The following is a 20865-nucleotide window of genomic DNA, read 5'->3' as shown; positions in this document are numbered from 1 at the left end:
CCAAGAAAAAGAGACGGTGGAAGAAGATTGGAAGAAATTTAAAGCATATCTTAAAAATTGTTGTAAAATTGAAGAATGCTAAAATGTCAGGGGAAAGGAAAATATAGAATTACAGCTGTAACTGATTAAGCGTTAGAAGAAGTTTAAAAAGAAAATAAGTAATTAATTAATTGGTCTGAATAGTTGCTGAAAAAATTTTTAAAACAAGGATGCAGAAAAGGGGAGGCAAGGGGAAGTCCGAGAAGTAAGGTTATGAAAAAAACGTTTTTGAAATTATACATGTTTATATGTTTTCGTTTGTTTATGTGAGTGTGTTGTTTTGTTTTTTATTTGTGTTGGAAAACCAATAAAAATTATTATAAAAAAAAAGAAAGACAGCGTGTCTTCAGTGTCAAAGGCTTTTCTGGTAACCCCCTGCTCCAGTGCATTGCAAGTGGCACTGTCTGGTCGACATCAGCAAATAAAAACTAGCATGCCAAGGAGAAGGTTCAGCCTAGACTTCTCCATGGCCTGCCATTTTCCTACACGTAGGGATTTTACTTCTTCATTCAAATAAGCAACTGCCACATATAAACCCTGAAGTGGTAGTCTAGAAAAATGCCCTACCAGAAAACTGGTATGAAGTGGCCCAAAGTCTGGGATCTACAAAAAAGGAACCCAAAATGGCTCACGAAGCTTTACTAGAGGCATGCAAAGGCCTCTAACACACTGGGGGCGGGGCGGTCAGTGATGTCATGCAATGGTCTACCTTAGGAGGCCCTCAAGGATGCCTGGCAAAGCCTGGCATGCTAGAAAAATCCCAAGACCTGTCACAAATTTAATTTCCTGTGGAATCTAGTGATGTTTCTTTTAAAGTTCTCATCAGCGTAAACCCAGAAATTCCTTCCTTATCTTCATCCCAGCCTGAAGCCCTCTAGGCTCTCCTCCTGGAGCCATGGAAGGTCCTGACCCCCAGCCCCTCACCAGCGTCAGAGAGGTCCCGAAGGGAGCTGCTGAGGGCACTCCGCTTCAGCCCTTCTCCCACAGTGTAGGCATCCTCCAGGCTACTGCGAGTCAGGGTCCCATTCACGGCATCCTTGGGCCCAGATGAGGGGGAGGCATTGGGGCGCATCACTCCTTTTTGCTTCTCCAGCTCCGCTGTGTGTAGAAGAAAAAGAGAGAGGCAGTGAGATTTGGGGGCCATTCTGCTGGGTGCTTCTCAGCCCTCCCCGACAAACAGGACTTGCTTCCAGTTTACACCAAAGGAGTTTACAAGTGATGCTTGGAAATAATAAACAAAAATCATGAAACATTTGCAGGGTTTTATCTGAAACAGGGGAAGAGAACCAGCAGCCCTTGAAATGTTGTTGAACTACAATACCCATCATCCCTGAACAGTGGGAGGCATCTAAAGAAACTGGTGTGGCTGCATAAGCAGCTTACAGATGGGCTGAGATGTAAGAAGAGCATGTATAAGAAATGGAAAATCACAAAGGTGGCGCCTTCCCTGTGGAAAACCCTCCCTTCAGATGTCAAGGAGATAAAGAACTATACAACTTTTAGAAGGCATCTGAAGGCAGCCCTGTATTGGGAGGTTTTTAATGTTTGATGTTTTTTATGTTTTATATATTCTGTAAGCTGCCCAGAGTGGCTGGGGAAAGCCAGCCAGATGGGTGGGGTATTAATTATTATTATTACCCATTTTCATATCCATTTCCATAGCAATAAGGACTAGAATCACTTAAGTATTGTGTAATGCACACAGTTCTGCTCTCAAACCCTCTTCTCACCCCCTTGGCTTATTACAAACCTCAATTCAGGCTAGCCTAGCAGCCTCACAATTATTTGAATTATTTGAGTGGTGCTTCCCGTGAATTTCTGTTTGAAGAATGGATTGAAGGATATTCAGTGAGTAAGATGACTCTTCCCACTGGACTGGATAGGCAGGGCCTTTCAAATCTTTTGCCTCCTCTTCCAGGGGAGGAGCCCTCCTGCCCCCCAGAACTAACTGGCAGAGTTGATAATGTCATCCCACCCCCCGCAAGATAAGCACAGCCATGGTGACGATGCCCAGCACAAAAAGCTATGCCAAAACAGACACAGTGTGCATTTGGAAATTACATAGCACAACACTCTCATTCAAACCAAGACAGCAAAAATATGTGAATTCACACTCCAAAAGAGAATGAAGGGGATATAAGGAATGAAGCACCACTTCTTGGTTTCTCTGAAAATCTGAATTAAATCTGGACATGGAAGAAGAGTCTGGACATAACACAAATTATTGTGATGAAAAGTGCTGAGCTGTGGATCAGAGGACAAGGCCCCCAACTCTGAAACCCAATGAGCCAAAGTAATGGCTACTAGGAAAACAATTTTCAACGTTAAAAAAATTGGATTAGGAACTAAGGGGTCAAAAGGCAGACTCATGAAAGCTGTAAGGACCCAATTTAAATTCCAAGAAAGGAATCGATATATGACCAGGATGCAGGACAAATAACCCCCCTGAGGAAACATTTAAACATCAGATGGGAAGACAACAGATCCCTATCCAGACAAGAAAAAAACACTGCTAAGGGAGGCCACTTGTCTTTTGATGGTGCTAAGTCCCTTATTTATCCCTTCCTGAAGAAATGGAAGATAATCATGAATGTCATGCGAGAGAGGACCCACCCCAGACCAGGAACACCGACAGGTAAGACTTCCAGGTAGTGCAGTAAATACATTTGGTTGATGCCCTTCTGGAAGCCAGTAGAATCCAGTGAGGTCAACCAGATCCTTTCAGCCTCCAAGCAGTCAGGTGGAAGAGGTCTGGGTGAGGATGGAACACTGGACCCTAACTGAGAAGATCCATGTACCAACAGATTCAGCAGATCTGGAAACCTTGGAGACCTGAGCTAAAATGGAGCTATAAAAAGGAGAAAGAACTTGCCTAATATACACCAGTACATTCAGCTAACAATACTCCTGAATGTTTTAGTACCAGCTTCTCTAACTAGATAAGCTTCTCAACCTCTGCACAGTGGCAGGATCCTGCCATGCCATGGGGGCCAATGCAGTGCCAGCCATCCCCATACTGGAACTACCATTTGAAAGGATGTACTGGACTACAACAAAGCTTGGGAGTTGCTGCTCCTCTTAATTAGGCAACAGAAGGAGGAAAGCATCTTCTTGTCCTTCATTCTATTTAAAAAATCTTCAAAACTCTCCAAAGGAACTATCTGTCAAAGAAAGGAATGAGGAAAATTTATTTTGCATTAATAATGTACACTTTATTTAACTGAACTGTCAACATGTAGGCAGAAAAAAACAGACTAGCATATTGAGGTTGTATCTACCCTCATGCACAAGCCATAGCCAAGTTACACATACTGTACAGAAAACGACATGGAGTGTATTTCAGGGGTTGCCTAAGACAATGAGTTGAAAGCTGTGAAAAGAGAGGCAACTATATATATTTAATAGTTAAGGAAGAAGCCTCTTGAAACTCGAAAAATGACAAGCTCATTGTCAGGCCTGGTCGTTGTCCTCTTCAGATCACCACACAAACGCTTCTTGTTCTTTTATAAAACTTTTTATTGCGTATTAACAAAACAATCTTATAAACGGTTCTTAACTATTATTCCTCAGAGTCACTTCTTTCAGATCCCTTCTGAGCTCTGCTTCTCCGTGACCAGCCACTCTCAAAATGGCGAAGGCGCCCTTCCCTTCGCTTTCCCGCCCTTTTTCCTACCCTCCTGGCTAGAGCTGGCCTGTATCTCCCCAACTGAACCCTGGCCTTTCCTGGGAACAGCTGGTCCCTCCCTCTTGTTCCTCTTGCTCCCTTCTATTAGCTTCACTGCTCTCCCTCCCCCCTTGGGGAAAGCTTTCTCCCTCTGAGAAACTGGAAACTTCTAACTCTTCCCTGACATCACCCCCTCCCCTAAGCCCCCCTTCCTCCTCCTCGCTCTCCTCTGTTTCTGAAGGACCGAACCCTATGAACTCTTCTTCCTCGCTATCTGTCTCTTCAAAAATTTCTTGAAGAAAATTTTGGTTCTAGCTTTTTACACCTCCCTCGTATTGGTAGTCCCTTGGTAGACAGCCATACCCAGCTCCCTACTTGGATTTCTTCCCCAACTCGCCGGTGCCTGTCTGCAGCTCTCTTGTAAGCCTCTTTAGCTTCTTCCAAATCCATTTTCAATATCTCATGAATGCACCTCAACTCCTCTATCATTTGTTCTGCTGCTGGTACTGCTAACTGCTTCTCTTGACCTGGGAATGCCCTTGGGTGCAAGCCATAGTTTGCCACAAATGGGGCTCTGCCCGTAGATACATGCATTGCATTATTATACGCAAACTCCGCTAGACTCAACTTCTCTAACCACCCGCTCTGCTGATAACCAGCATAACACCTCAGATATTGTTGCAGTGTTGCATTCGTTCTTTCAGCTTCCCCATTGGTTTGCGGGTGTCTCGCCAACGTGAGCCTTAGCTCCACATCTAGTAACTGCATTAACCTCCTCCAAAATTGTGATGTAAATTGGGCCCCTCTATCTGAAATGATTTGTGATGGCATACCATGCAACCTAAAAATATTATCTAAAAACATCTTTGCAGTTTCCTGCGCGGTCGGAATTTTGGCACATGGTATGAAATGTGCCATCTTGGTTAGCATGTCAACCACCACAAAGATCACTGTTTGCCTATGCGATGACGGTAAATCAGTTATAAAATCCATAGACACCACATCCCAAGGCCTTCCCGGCGTGGGCATAGGTTGTAACAACCCTGCAGGAGCTGCTCTGGGTGCCTTGGCTCGTTGACATACTTCACAACCTTTTACATATTGCGTTACCTCCTCCCTCAACTTTGGCCACCAGAACTGCCGTGTGATCTGATACAGGGTCTTTTCTCTACCAAAATGTCCTGCAGTCGGGTTATCATGATGTTGCCTCAACACTTTACCTCTTAATTCACCTGCAGGTACATACAGCACCCCTTTCCTGTACAACAATCCACCTTTTTCCTTGAAACTTTCCTCTTCCCCTCTACCTTTTCTCAGTTCCTCCATTTTCTTTTGTGCAAACTCATCTGTTACTGTCAATCGCTGGAATTCCCTGCCGTCCACTACTACGGCTGCACACCCCCACTGACCCAATCTCAGCATTTCTCGCAACTTGGGAGGTGCTTCCCCTTCCATATACTCAGGTTTGCGCGATAGCGCATCTGCACAATCGTTTTGATGCCCAGGTATGTACTCAATCCTAAAATTAAACCCAGCAAAAAACTCCGCCCACCTAATTTGCCTTTGGTTTAGCTGTCTAGCAGTTCTCCAATACTCTAAATTCTTATGATCTGTTTGTACCACCACCTGATGTGATGCCCCTTCCAAAAAATGTCTCCACACTTTAAAGGCAGCATGCACAGCTAAAAGTTCCTTATCAAATATGGTGTAGTTTTGTTCTGATTGATTTAACTTTCTAGAGTAGAAAGCACAGGGTCTCCAGTCCCCTTCCTTGTCCTGTTGCAGCAGAATGGCCCCAATAGCCCTATCAGAGGCGTCAGTTTCTACCTTCATACGTTTACTTGGATCTAGGTGCATAAGATATTTTTCTGAAGCAAACACCGCCTTTAATTTGTCAAAGGCCTTCTCTGCTTCCTCAGACCATCTGAATGTCCCCTTGCCTCTTAGACAATCAGTCAGTGGCGTTGTGATTTTGGAGTAATTACCTATGAATTTACAATAGAAATTAGCAAATCCTAAAAACCTCTGTAGATCTTTCTTAGTTTTAGGTGCCTCCCATTCCACCACTGCCTGAACTTTACTGGGGTCCATGTGCACCCCTTTGTGGGAAATGCAATATCCCAGGAACTCCACATTTTGTGTGTGGAACTTACACTTTTCTAACTTCACATATAACCTGTTGGTCCTCAATCTCTCTAACACCTGCGTGACATGTTTTACATGTTCTTCCATACTTTCACTATATATTAAGAGGTCATCTAAATAAGAGACACAGAACTGATCCAGTATACCTGCCAAGACGTGATTGATGAAGGTTTGAAATACCCCTGAGCCATTTTGCAAGCCAAAAGGCATTACCAAGAATTCAAATGCACCATACTTAGTACAAAAACTGGTTTTCCACTCATCCCCTTCTCTGACCCTTATCAGATTATATGTTCCTCGTAGATCAAGCTTGGTGAAGACTTTGGCTGACCTTACTCTCTCTAAGAGGTCATCTATACGTGGCAGTGGGCACACGCGAGGCTTCATTTGGCTATTAAGGATTCTGAAGTCACATACTAATCTCAGTGCCCCTTCCTCCCCTTTCTTTTTGACAAAAAAGACGGGAGCACCCCCCGAGGCCGTGGACTCTCTAATAAAACCTCTCTGCAAATTCTTTTGCAGGAACTCCCTCAATGCTGCAGATTCTACTTCCGACATGGCATATATCTTGCTTGGTGGCAACTGTGCCCCAGGGACTAGATCTATCTTGCAATCATAGGGCCTATGTGGTGGAAGTTTATCCGCTTCTTTTTCACAAAAAACATCCCAATAAGCAATATATTGTGACGGAATCTCACTTTCATTCCCCATCAACTTCCCTTCCACCTCTGTTCCCATTACTTTCACCAAGATTTTCCCCTTTTGCCCCAAACAATGTGTCATACAATAGATCGAACCAAAAACCAAAGACCTTTGATGCCAGGCAATCACTGGATTGTGACGATTGAGCCAACTCATGCCCAGGACTATCGGGTGCCCAGCTAGTTTGGTCACATGAAATGCCCTGGTCTCTGAGTGATGACATATCCATTCTCATTGGTGGAGTCTTGTAAGTCACTTCTCCTGACATTAGCGGTCTGCCGTCGATTGTTTTCACTCTTAGTGGGAAATTCAAAGGTAACAAAGCAATTTTGTGTTCCTGTACAAATTTCTGGTCTATGAAATCTGCTGACACTCCTGAGTCTAACAGCGCCTCTACCTGGATCCTATGTCCATTGGGTAGTTGTAGTTGCACCTTCACCGTTAGTCCTGGAATAGGTGGTTCTGCGTGAGAGCCTTCTATTGTTCCTCCACCCAGCTGCAAGCTCCCATTTCCAGCCGGGGACCTTCGTTTCCCTGATGCAGTTCCTTCGGGCAATTGTCTTCTCCCATGTCTGCTCCAGATAGAGACTCCCATCCTTTACGATTGCGACATTGTCGTGCCAGATGCCCTGGTTTTCCACAGACAAAGCAACGCCTCATGTCTCTTGTTCTCCCTGCATTTCCTCTTACCATGGAAGAGGTAGTAACTGGGAGGGGTCTGGCTGTCCCCAATTCCATGGGCTCTGGCCGCTCTTGTCCTGGCGCGTTGCCCGCTCTGCTCTCTGTACTTTCGATAATATTGTTTTCCCGCCATCGCGGTCTCCATTGTTCCTTCTTTTCACTAGCCCTCCGTTCCACGCGTAGGCTCAATTGCAGGCACGTTCGGACCAGAGAGTCCAAGGAACTAGGTTCTGGCATTTGGGCCAATTGGTCTAAAATCTCATTATTCAGTCCTTCCCTAAAAAGGGCTGCAACTGTTGGGGAATTCAGATCCCATTTTCATTTCTGCACCAGCAAACTAAAGTTGGACCAATAAACTCTCACAGTGTCCTTTCCTTGTCTCATTCTCAGCAGCTGCCTAGCTGTGGTTATTTCATGCACAGGGTCTAAGAAAATCGTGTCTAGATACTGCAGAAACATTTGTAGATTTCCTAGGGCGGCATCCCTCCGAGATATTAGGGGTATAACACAGTCCTTAGCCCTCCCTTCCCTGAAATTAATCACATAAGCAACCTTCTCTTGCTCCGATTGAAATTCTTTATCCTTTATCTCAATTATGTAAGAAATTTCTGTCTTGAAAGCCAGAGCTTTCTCCCTTGAAGCTACGTGGACGTATAGTAAATGTTTTACTCACTCTATCTCCCCACGTCGCTTGCAGCATGGTTCTATGTTCTCCCAGTGCTGCTGATAGTACGTCGACTTGACTTTTCAACTGCAAGTTCTGTTGCCATAAGTCCTGTAATGTTAGCTGGAGCGCTGGGGTTTCTCCTTGCCCAACTGGCGCCTCAGCTCCCTCCATTTTGGCTTCTCCTTCTTACTTATAGTGAAGAGGCACAGAGCAGAAGGTATTCTGTCAGGCCTGGTCGTTGTCCTCTTCAGATCACCACACAAACACTTCTTGTTCTTTTATAAAACTTTTTATTGCGTATTAACAAAACAATCTTATAAACGGTTCTTAACTATTCTTCCTCAGAGTCACTTCTTTCAGATCCCTTCTGAGCTCTGCTTCTCCGTGACCAGCCACTCTCAAAATGGCGAAGGCGCCCTTCCCTTCGCTTTCCCGCCCTTTTTCCTACCCTCCTGGCTAGAGCTGGCCTGTATCTCCCCTCCTGAACCCTGGCCTTTCCTGGGAACAGCCGGTCCCTCCCTCTTGTTCCTCTTGCTCCCTTCTATTAGCTTCACTGCTCTCCTTCCCCCCTTGGGGAATGCTTTCTCCCTCTGAGAAACTGGAAACTTCTAACTCTTCCCTGACATCCATCTTGTCATTTCATCCAGCAGGGTAATTCCTCTAGGGAACTCCTAAATATCCTCATGAGGTAATTAAATAAATATCATCATTTCAGACTATTTACAATTGTGCTTGTAAATGCCTCCACATGGAACAGGGGCCTCCCCTTCATTTTGTAAACTGCTTTGAGCTTTTTTGTTCTTACACTCAAGTCATACATAATTTTTACAAAACAAACAAGTTACCCAATTGGGGGGGGGGGCTTTTGAATCTCATTAAAAAAAACCCTGAGGGAATTAGTGATGGGTGGAATAATGAAAAGGAAAGCTAGAACAACTTACTGGGAAAATCCCACTCAGTCTTGCAACACAACTGAAGGCTTATAGAAAAAGCACTGTAGCTGTTTTGGCAGAAGGAAAAAATATTTAACACCTGTAGCCAGGGAGCAGGCTGAGGGTTCAACAGGCTGTTCCTCAGTAAGCTGAAAAATCTGGCTGGCTTTTGCCAAGAAAGGGCTTGGGGGGGGGGGAATTCAGGTGCAGATTCCAACTCCTTCTTTGACACTTTTGGCAGAAGCAGCCTTGAGAAAAACTCCTGGAGAAGCTTAAAAGAGGAAATAGGCTATTTGATGGAAATCTGTGGGATCTCCTCATTTTTATGACTTTTAGATCTCCCTTCTGTGTTTGCTATGAGGAAGGGAGTCTTTAATCTCTTTGTGAATGCAGGAGTGTACACATCAGAGGAAAAACCCCATGGCAGAAAACATGGGCTTTGAGACCTGTGAGATCTGCCCCCTTCATGTCTCTTAGGTAAGGACCCCTGACCGTTAGGTCCAGTTGCAAATGACTCTGGGGTTGCAGCGCTCATCTTGCTTTACTGGCCGAGGGAGCCGGCATACAGCTTCCGGGTCATGTGGCCAGCATGACTAAGCCGCTTCTGGCGAACCAGAGAAGCACACGGAAATGCCATTTACCTTCCCGCTGGAGCGGTACCTATTGATCTACTTGCACTTTGACATGCTTTCAAACTGCTAGGTTGGCAGGAGCAGGGACTGAGCAACGGAAGCTCACCCTGTCATGGGGATTCGAACCGCCGACCTTCTGATTGGCAAGTCCTAGGCTCTGTGGTTTAACCCACAGCGCCACCCGCGTCTCTCTGTCTCTTAGGTAGGTGCTTGCATTTGTACTTATGTGTAGAATGCCTTCTAGATTGGGATCTGGTTCTCTTATGACCCCTAGACCTGTGTATAGAGCCTTTAATTTCCTTAGAAATATATATTATTATCCATGACATAAATTTAGGAAATTCCCTTTTCCTGGGGAAAACCTCAGAAAGGTGTGTGGACTGAGCACTGCTGAGGACCCCATTCATGACACCTGGAGAAGGCAATATGAAATATTCCCTGTGTCTGGGGACTTTCAAAAGAGAACCCTCAGGATCCTGCCCCTCACCCATAGGGGGCTGCAGTGGGAGTGGCAGAATATCAATGAACCATGGCTCAGCAGCCATGACACCAAAAACAAAACAAAACAAAACCTGGTCTCAGCCAACTCCTACAGACAATGAACAACACAGAAGAAGCAAGAATTAAGGCAAAAGAGAAACAACAAAGGAATTGTTTTCCTCACAGAGAAAAAAAGAACCTGCTAACTTGACCAGAAGTAGGGCAGAACTGGAGGGTGGCCCCTGGAAGAGGAGGCAAAAGACTCAAAGGCCCTGCCTATCTAGCCCAGTGGGAGAAGTCATCCTATTCCCTGAATGTCTTCCAGTCCACTCTGGCTGCTGGATGCTGCCCCAATGATGCCATCAACAACCCTCATCCATTATCCCACCCGCTGCCTCCCTTCCTATCCATGTCCCCCCTCCTGTCCTTCAACAATCCCCACCCATCACTCACATTCCACACGGTACTTCTCCATCTCTTGCACTTCAGCAATGGATTCCCGCAAGTCACTGGTGAAGCGCAACCGATCCTGCAGGCTGGGGGCATTGAAGATGATCAGGACTTTCCTCTCCCCACCAGGAACAGCTGAGAGCAGTTTAATCCCGAACTGGTAATCTGGGTGGCAGAGAGTGAGATGCTGGGTGACTGTGGGCCCCACTACTCACCCTCCCCTTCAATGTGGGTAACTGGCAACACAGAGCTGAGCCCAGACAAAGGGTTTGCTCCAAGATGGGGAACCAGAATGTCTCCAGACAAAGGCATGAGGCATGAGGTCCACAATGGGTATGGGGCTGAAGGCACAACATCAGTGTGGATCACTGAGAAGAGCTCAGGGAACTAATCACGGAGAGAATGGAGAAAAGATGCTGATCTGGGAGAGCTGATAGTATGTTGTGCTGGTTGAGCCCTGGGTTGGTGCAACAACCAGGCTTCTAGGCTCCTGTATCATGACCTATGGTTAAGAGAAACTCACATGAATTCTGGAAGAGCTGCAACTGCATCTCAACAAGAGGGAAGCTCTGGCGGAAACTGTAGGTCACAAGGATCTTCTTCTTCTGGAATATCTTTGTCACCTAAATGGTGTGAGGAGATGCAGTGGGAAAGCAAAGGATCGATGAGGAGTAGAGAGAGCAGTGAGCTAACTGTTCACTAACCCAAGCACACTGCTCAGAATTACAGTCACCCAATTGGCTGAAACCTGCTTCTTTCCTGAGTTGCAACAGTCTAACCTACAAGTTAAGAACTTATTTGCTCTTATTGTCTGTTCAACCCATAAGGTATTTTCCTATGGATGTTTTCAGAGCAGAGTGGGAGCTCAGAAGAAGCTTGGATGGAATGTGGCATGGATGTTTAAAACAGATTCATTAATTTAATTTATCCACAGAGTCCTTTTCTTTACTATGTGGTGCTACTGACAAAAACATTTTTTTAATTAGTCAGTCTCCTGCATTGAGACAGCCTATTACCTCGTGGCAATGGCCATGTGGCATCACCAAAGCACTGCGGGAGAGAACCAGGAGGCAGCAGACAGGCAGGCAAGTATAAAGCACAGCTCAGCAGTCATAGCTTCTTCCAAGAAATCTTGAAGATTTTTGTGACAATGTCCACAAGGTCCAACTTCACCCAGGCATGTCAAAGCAGGTGCATGGTGAGGCAGCCAAATCTGCTCCAAACAAGCAACTCCATCCTCTAACCCTCCCTCCACCACCAAAACCTGGTCTTAGCTCCCTGCCCTGACCTTACCACTAACAAATCGTTGAACAGGAAGACCTCCCTCTGGTGCAGCCCAAGCCTCTGTGGCCGGTTGGGGTCAGGGACCTCATACAGCTGGCAGCAGCAAACCAGGCGCCTGTGGGGCAAAGAGAGAACCTGGGTGGGACAGACAGACAGAAAATGTTAGGAGTGGAGCCAAAAAGAGAGGCAGAAACCTTCAGTAAACTCAAATCCATCTCCTCAGACAGCCTCTTCCCACTCACCGGCTTTTTGCCCACAATCATTCGCTCCACTGCTTGGACCTGAGATACGTGGTCATCATTGGTGCGCAGCTCCCGACTCTGAATTCTCTGGTAAATCCCTACCAGCAGGTCACGGGGAATGTCCTCGCCATTATCTACCCCTGGTGAAGCAACAACAAAAGAGCAAGTCCATAGGCTGCAGGAAAAGACTAGGCCAGATTTAGTCACTCTCAAAAGCAAAAGCAGCTCTGTGAAGTGCTTTCCATAGGTTATTCCCATGAGTCTTTGCAACAAAGTAAGCTAATAATATTATTTCATTACTGAAGACAGAGGTTGGAGGAATGAATGACTTATTTAATGCTAAAACAAAAAAAATTCCTTCCAGTAGCACCTTAAAGACCAACTAAGTTAGTTCTTGGTATGAGCTTTCGTGTGCATGCACACTTCTTCAGATATCTGAAGAAGTGTATCTGAAGAAGTGTGCATGCACACGAAAGCTCATACCAAGAACTAACTTAGTTGGTCTTTAAGGTGCTACTGGAAGGAATTTTTTTTGTTTTGACTATGGCAGACCAACACGGCTACCTATCTGTAACTTATCTAATGCTACTACTAGTCAGGCTTACATCTGCTGGTGCACACAGCCTGATCACTACTGCTTTGGTCTTTCATTTGCACAAGGGGCGTAAACAAACCAGGAAGGTTAGCATTATGACTGAATAAAGGATTGTGGTTTATTTCACCCTAACATGCCAGGTTTAATAAGCCAACAGCAAACCTTGGATCTCTTTTTAGTAAAAGCAATATGGAATGCTTGTGAAACACATATGATCTCTCCCAGAGGCTTCACATAGATGTTGAAAAGCATTAGGGTGAGGATGGAGCCCTGAAGCACCTTGCAAGTGACAGCCCAGGGGTCTGAACAGTCATCCCCCAACACCACTTTCTGGACATGGCCCCAGAGGGTGGAATGGAACTACTGCATAATTGTGCCCCCAGCTCCCAAATCCCCTAGATGGTCCAGAAGGATACCATGGTCACTGGTATCAAAAGCTGCTAAGAGATCCAGCAGAACCAGGAAACAGCTTTCAACTCTGTCCCTAGGCCACAGGAGATCATCGACCAGCAGGACCAAGGCGGTTTCAGTTCCATGATGGGGTCTGTTACTATTAGTGATTTATTAATCGTTTTCTAAACCATATCATGGTAATGTACAATAAATGAAATTAAGAACAATTAAAAACACAAAAACAGCAAATACATTTAAAATGAAAACAAAACCACAGAAAGCTGACATCCATGGTAAAGACCCATTTATCCAGCTAAGGAAAGCACGTTAGAACAAAAGTGTCTTCAGTTGTTTTCAGAAAGTGCAGCTAACTAGGCATTTGTTGTCTCTCAACAGGAATGCTCTTCCACAGAACAGGAACAGCCACACTAAAAACCCTGCTTTGAGTTACTGGGCACAATCACTTTTACACTGGGCACAATCACTGGGGACAATCACTTTTAGCCATAGAAACCACTTGAGACTTCAGTGACAAGGGCTGGATTCAGTTAAGTTGTTGCACCAGCAGAAGCCAGCACAAGGACTCCCGCTAGTGCAATGGCACTTCGCCCCCCTCCTCCCTCCTCAGATCTGCTCAGGAGGGTTGGGAGAACCCCCAGAACAGGGTGCAGGGGGAGTAGAGGGGAGACATTTTGTCTGGCAAGCAAACATCCTTCTGCTGATGGAATGATCTCCTTAGCATGCTGCTGAATTCCACCTGAGGAGGACTCCCAGACTACGAACGTCTTCCTTTGTGGCACGTGCAAGCCCTCCCAGTACAGATCATATACCTAATTCCTGGACATTCGCATCACAAGTAGCAATCCTTTCCGATTGCTTTCAGGACTCTGAAAAAACAATTATCTGTCTTCAGCCTTAATTAACGATCTTCCAGATCCTGGGTCCTTTCTGAAATACTAATGAAGACTTCTTGTTAGAATTATAAAGCTGATGAGTGGAATCAAGGGGGGGAACTGGGTTTACCTGAGACTGACATATTAGTAAAGAGCTTTCACTCATGAGGAAATGAATTGAATACCCAGATAACCAACATAATTAGGTCAGTATTGGCTTAGAAAATCACAGGGCTTGTGAGGTTGCCCACCTGTCCCAAGCGTGCCCTACTCTACTGAAAATGAAGGGTAGAAATGGAATTATAGAAAACATCTATGCCAAGACACAGCATGTGGACTTACAGGGTCAGAAGTTGAGTGAGCTAAATCCTGAGGATTATTATATCTGTGGTGCTGCAAAAAAGTAAGACGGCACAAACAATAAAGAATAAAGCTTGCTTCCTTCCCTCCATCCATTCCTGGCCCTCCTGTACACCCTCATTTTCTATGCCTTAAAAATACCGCAAGGCACACTAGCAAGATGCACTTTAACTTAGGTTGTGCTTTCTTCTCATTTCAATAGGAGGGTGGTGGCTGTTCTGCTGAAGTAACCAATCACTGTTTGGTCATCACCGCCATCATTATTTTTGTAGCCCATCACTGTCAGTCTAGGGAGAGAAGAGTCAGGAACAACAGGTGCAGCGGATTGCAGAGTTCCCCTCCTGACAGTAGCATGAGGGGATGGATGGAGTCTGAGAGGGAAGGAGAGGGGTCAGCCCTCCTTCTCTTCTCCTGTGCATCTGGCCAGATGGTTCGCAGCCCTGCTGGAGCCATGCCTGCTCTCCTGAGGCCCTTCTCCTGCTGCTGCTGCCCCTGCTGAAGGGGCCCTGAGGCCCCGTGGCAGGCGGAGGAAGGCTGTGGGGCTGCAGGGGGGTCCGGAGTCTGTCCCAGAGAGGCCAGCCCTTCAAGAGCAAACAAGGGCCATCCTGCAAGGGGTCCCTTCCCCCCTTTCCTGGGAGTGCTGGAACTGGCCTTTCAGGGCCCCAACACCTGCACAGCTGAGGGACTCGCTGCTGCTGCGGGAGTCAGGACAAACCCCAGGGCCCCTTAGCACAGGCGCCCAGTGACTCCTCTGATGAGTCTGCAGAAAGATCCATCTCCCAAAACAAGATTCCTCTTGAGAAATGCCTTTCTGCCTGTTCAAGCGTTTTCCCCAGAACATCCAGAAGCCTTCCAGGCTGTAGGCTAGGGGTCCCCAAACTAAGGCCCGTGGGCAGGATAAGGCCTGAGAGACTCGTTTATCCGGCCCACGTGAACCCCGCCACCCGCTCTTGCCGACGCTGCGCTGTGCAGCTGCCCACTTTCGGGTCAGAGGAGCACCAGAAATAGCTTGTGCACATACGCAAGCGTTATTTCCGGTGCACGTTCAGGTTGGAGGAAGCCCGTGCACATGCGCACAAGCTATTTCCAGTGCTTTTCCGACCTGGAAGTGCAAGGCAAATAGCGTGTGCGCACGCGTATGGGCACACGCTCCCCTGCCCTCCGCACGATCGACGCTGGAGACACCAGCCCAAGGCGCGATAGGTTTGCTGACCCCTGCCGTAGGCCGAAAAACAAAGAACAAAGGGCCCAGAATATGGATGCCGGGAGGAGGGAAAGCAGAGCTCTATGGAGCTGGGAGAAAATGAGAACCCGGTAGGAGTAGCGGAAGGGAGCAGAAAGAGGGTAAGGAGCAAACAAACAAAGGAAAAATCCCTTCCAAGTTGGCGTTCCCAGCCGGCAAACCAGCCTGCCAGTGGCTTGCAGGAAGCTGACCTGGAGATAAAGGGGTTGTCCTGTGCCAGGTATAGTCTCCAAAGAGTTCACTTCCTGCCAGTGGTGAAATGAAACTGGGATGACTTCTGGGATTTTCCTGTCCCTGGAAAATAGGGACACTTGGAATGTATGCTACAGATCTCTTTCTGGCTTCTGAGATTTTAGCAGGCATTGTTCATGCACCTGCAAGCTGCCTTTTTAGCCACAATGGCAAGAAACCTGTTGGGTTTAAAACACACATATGCACACACACACACACGGCTTTTGGGAAGCTGCATTTTATGCTTGACACATTTTGTGCTTTCCCTGAACTCCCAGGGAAGTAGGGGACTCCTTTGGGATTCCAACCATGTGATCATGAGGAGCCAAGTGTAAGAGACAACGCCAGAAAGGATCATTTGAGTGCTGTTCTTGCTTACCTCGCAAATTTTTGATGAAGTCATCCAGCTTCATCTTCCTCTCCGCCTTGACACTGGGGCTGTACATGTCGGTATTAAGAAGGATGATGGCAAAAGCCAAGATGAAGATAGTGTCTGGATTCCGGAACTGGCGCACCAAGGGGGCATTGCACACACAGTAGCGCTGGCTGAAACGAAATGCGGTAGAAGTCAAGGCGAAAAGAAAGCAACCATCAGCACAAACGGCCAGAGGATGCGAAGAGTCAGAAGCAGCTCAAGAGATTTTGCTGCTGAAGGTGTGTGGTTTCCTTGGGGTTTAACCGTCAATCCCCTTCCCAGTGAACTCTGGAAACTGAGCTCTGTGAGGGATATGGGGGTCCCAGGATCCTACAAGTGGGATACTACTTCACATGTATGGTGTAGAGGGGGGTTTTAGAGGACTGAAAGTAAAAGCCATTATCTAACCATTCTGGGTTCTAAATTAAAAATAGTAAAAAAAGAAAGAAAGTATAATTCATACTGAGGCAGGAAGTTCTAAAATTAAAGGGGTTCACTGGCTCTCTTATTCTATTTTCAAATTATAAATATATATGAAAATTCCACATCCCATTATGGAAGAATACAACTCACAGCTACTACATTCATTTACAGGCAGCCTTCTAGTCATATAAATAGCAGGGTTGCACACTCTAAGCTGGATTAATCAACAGATTCATTACCAAAGGATTAAGCTGATTTACTGGTGGAGCCCAATTTTAAAATCGATGAAGCTGAAAATTAAAAGACATTCTTTGTTTTTTGAGGTTGTTTTGGTGCTGGTGCATTACTATAATATGGAACAAAAAAAGAAAAATATGGCCTTTTCTTCTAACAATTGACAGTAGCTTTTCTTTATTCAAACACAAGTTCTCTCACATTCTCTTCAATATCACAATTCAAAAACTCATATTACAAATGTTTTGTAACAGGCTAATATATGTACCATATTTTTTGTCCCATAGGATGCTCCGTCCCATAGGACGCACCTAGTTTTTTGGGGGGGAAATAAAGGGGGGGAAATTTCCTTTATTCCCCCCCCCAACCAGGTCAGGGAACAGCGGGATGGCGGCGCTGCGCCTCCCCGCTGTCCCCCAAGCTTGTGGGGCTGGCTAATGTCTGCCCGGCGCGCAGGGCGCTCTGCTTCAGGGCGCCTCACGCGCTGGGCGGCAGGCTGCTATCCGCAGCCTGGGGAGCCCTGCGGGAACTCCCGCGGGCTCCCCAGGCTTGCTGATAGCTTCCTGAAGCCTGGAGAGCGAGAGGGGTCAGTGCGCACCGACCCCTCTCACTCTCCAAGCTTCAGCGAAAGCCTGTATTCGCCCCATAGGACGCACACAGATTTCCCCTTCATTTTTGGAGGGGAAAAAGTGTGTCCTATAGGGCGAAAAATACGGTAACTATGAGCAGGTAATTCACTGATTAATCAATTTAGAGACATAGGTTGGATCCAGACTGAGTTAGTTGCACTTGGTTTCCAATGAAATAAATGGGACTTAAGTCACAACTAATCTGTCCCATTTTTCAATGGGTACCAAATTCAGTTACTTAGGGCTTATCCACAGTTCAGTTTGTGTTGTGATTACTAGGGACAGGTCCGTGATTTGCAAAGATGCTATTTCTATTTCAAACAGTCCCTATAGTCAATGATACATGAAACTTTAAGGAATGGCAGAAAGATCTATCTAAGTTTATTTGGAAGGGGAGAAAACCCAGGATAAAACATAAGATTATGATTGATAACAAAGAGAGAGGTGGTTTCGCCCTGCCTGACTTACAATTGTATTCTGACACATCATGTTTATGTTGGTTGAAATAATGGATTTTACTAAAGGACAGTTATTTGCTGGATCTGGAAGGGCATGACCTAAAATTGGGATAGCGTGAGTGCCTGTGGTACAGGAAGGCTAGAATATATAAGAGCTTCTCAAATCATATAATCAGAAAAAAATCTTTATAGGGTATGGGGAAAATACAAAAACCTATTAGAAAGAAAAACACCAATGTGGTTGTCACCAATGGAAGCTCTGGCACGGAAAAAAATTAACACAGAGACAAATTGGAATACATATAGAGACTTGCTATCTGTTACCAGGGAGGAATATCAATTGAAACAGTAATGAGAGGTAAAAGATCAAGTGACAGATTGGTTAAGTTACCATCAATTGCATGCAACTTTTAAGTTAGACAAAAAATATGGATTTGCAGGACAGAGTTCACAGTTTGAAAAGGTGGTATTAGAATCCAGGGTCAAGTCCTTAAATACTACTCAGTCAGATTTACAGCCTACCCACTTTGGCCAATGCTCTGCAGTCTTAACAGACAATGGGGTGAAAGAGGGGACCTCTTGCCTGTGCCTGCCCACTATGTGCTGCTTTGTCAGACTCATATACGCATGTACAGCCACACATATATTCCCTGTCCGCTCTTTCTTGCAGCAGATGGATGGAGTGGGTGGGATACATGCTAACGGAGATGTATGCGCATATATGACCAATCAAAACAACAGCTTTTAAACGCTGTAGAAAGGGATCTAATTGAGCTAGAAACTTACTCCAGCTCCACATAAGTCAAAATTTATATACCAGAGTCAGCACATAAACCTGCCCATTTAAGTGTTGAATGGTTTATTTAGCTATCCTTCAAACTCTAGTGTTTTTCCTCTTGCTCATAGTTTATTTCAACAAAAACAAATTCAGTGTTCCATCTAAATATATATAGGAATCGTTGCTAACAGTAAAAAAATTATTTACATGCCCCTTGGTCCAGGATAATTCAGGCACTATATGTTGTAGCATCACAGTACAACCTCACTCTTACTGCAGTGATTAACCAAAGATATTCTGGGACAGAACCACACGCTCCTCATTGCCCATGGCTCGATCTCTAGGCCAGGCTTCCTCAACCTGGTACTCACCAGGTGGGGTGTTGGACTCCCAGTAGCCAACATGGTGAGAGCCAAAGGATGGAGTTGTGCTGCTCTAGACTAGGTCAAGAAGGAAACCTTGGAAAGATGGCGGCACCTCCAACTTACCTGAAGGCCTCAACGAGGCGCTCCACTTTCTGTGCCTCGCCTTGCACCCGAATGTGAGACTGGAACTTTCGCAAGGCATCATCCAAGTCCATGTTGGAGAAGTCCATCTCGTCTACCACACAACTGGAAGGCAAGAGAAGACAGGACAGTGACACACAGCAGCAAGGGGGGGGGGGGAGATATGTTGGCCTGACATGTGTCAATCCCCAGCATCTAGGGATTCCTGTCCCAAACCCTGGAGCACCATTGCTAGAGAGATGGCTTATGACTTTGTGTAAGGTTGCTTACTGTGTTTCTACCACTTCTCTCTCTTTTAAAAATGTAACAACAGTAAGTACTGTGAGCCTTGGGGAACAGGATGAACTATAAAAGTTAAAACTGTGGTGAGGGGGAGGGGGAAGGAATCAAGCAGAACTCCTTACTCCAGTACGTCCCGGTTGAACTGCTTCTGCCGGTTGCCAAGAAATTCACCAATCATCTGCCGGCTCAGCCCTTTCCGCTCCAGGATAAAGCGTGCCACGCCAACCGGTGTGTCTGACAGGAAGCCTCTCTCAATCAAATACTGGATTCCCTTCTCTGGTTTCCTGCCGGTGGGATGAGAAGGAGCCTTTATGCACAACTGGAACCATTTTCACCTGGAGCTCACTTCCCCCAGCTCAGTTATACAGGGCAGAACACCTATTTCATCATCATCACCATCACCATCACCATCACCACCACCATCATAGTTTATATACCGCCCTATACCTGAAGGTCTCAGGGCAGTTCACAGAAAAGATCACAACATATATACCGTATTTTTCGCTCTATAACACGCACCTGACCATAACACGCACATCGTTTTTAGAGGAGGAAAACAAGGGAAAAAACATTCTGAATGAAACAGTGGATGTATCATTTTTGTGCTTCATGCTGTGGCCACAGACATGTGATCTGATGGTGAATTTGGGCTGACCCAATGCAAAAATCCTGAGAATCCCTGTGCATCCATGGTTTGTAACCACGTTTTTGCACCATTGCAGCCCCAGGCAACAGTGGGTGCGTGATTTTGGGGGGGCAGGCTGTAGCCATGGACATGCTATGTGCTCTGATGGTGAATTTGGGCTGACCCAATGCAAAGATCCTGAAGATCCATGTGGATCCATGGTTTGTAACCATGTTTTTGCACCATTGCAGCCCCAGGCAACAGTGGGTATGTGATTTGGGGGGGCAGGCTGTAGCCATGGACATGCTATGTGATCTGATGGTGAATTTGGGGTGACCCAATGCCAAAATCCTGAGAATTCCTGTGGATCCATGCTTTTTAACCACATTTTTGCACCATTGCAGCCCCAGACAACAGTGGGTGCGTGATTTTTGGGGGGCAGGCTGTAGCCATGGACATGCTATGTGCTCTGATGGTGAATTTGGGCTGACCCAATGCAAAGATCCTGAGGATCCATGTGGATCCATGGTTTGTAACCACGTTTTTGCACCATTGCAGCCCCAGGCAACAGTGGGTATGTGATTTGGGGGGGGGCAGGCTGTAGCCATGGACATGCTATGTGATCTGATGGTGAATTTGGGCTGACCCAATGCCAAAATCCTGAGAATTCCTGTGGATCCATGCTTTTTAACCACATTTTTGCACCATTGCAGCCCCAGACAACAGTGGGTGCGTGATTTTTTTGGTGCAGGCTGTAGCCATGGACATGCTATGTGATCTGATGGTGAATTTGGGGTGACCCAATGCAAAGATCCTGAGGATCCATGCTTTGTAACCACATTTTAAGTGGGGAGCGAAGGAAAAACAAAGAAGGGACATTAG

At 46.0% G+C, this 20865-nt stretch overlaps 1 protein-coding gene across 10 annotated transcripts in view; it reads right to left on the bottom strand.

Moving 5' to 3' along the window:
• Window positions 1-20865, bottom strand: part of IQSEC2 (IQ motif and Sec7 domain ArfGEF 2) — a 165228-nt gene that overhangs the window by 8484 nt on the left and 135879 nt on the right. For all 10 annotated transcript variants that reach the window (XM_083718313.1, XM_083718311.1, XM_083718314.1 and 7 more), the window contains 8 exons: window positions 19481-19642; window positions 19059-19181; window positions 16013-16179; window positions 11919-12058; window positions 11686-11811; window positions 10916-11015; window positions 10396-10557; window positions 964-1137 (listed from right to left, as the gene is read on the bottom strand). In XM_083718313.1, coding sequence (XP_083574439.1) covers window positions 964-1137; window positions 10396-10557; window positions 10916-11015; window positions 11686-11811; window positions 11919-12058; window positions 16013-16179; window positions 19059-19181; window positions 19481-19642 — 1154 coding nt within the window. The remainder of the gene's footprint in view (window positions 1-963; window positions 1138-10395; window positions 10558-10915; window positions 11016-11685; window positions 11812-11918; window positions 12059-16012; window positions 16180-19058; window positions 19182-19480; window positions 19643-20865) is intronic.

This window comes from Podarcis gaigeae, assembly GCF_964106915.1.
Source record: "Podarcis gaigeae genome assembly, chromosome: 17".
In the NCBI taxonomy this organism is placed as follows: Eukaryota; Metazoa; Chordata; class Lepidosauria; order Squamata; family Lacertidae; genus Podarcis; species Podarcis gaigeae.
Note: the sequence above shows the minus strand (reverse complement) of the source record. Positions and strands in the feature narration are given on the sequence as shown.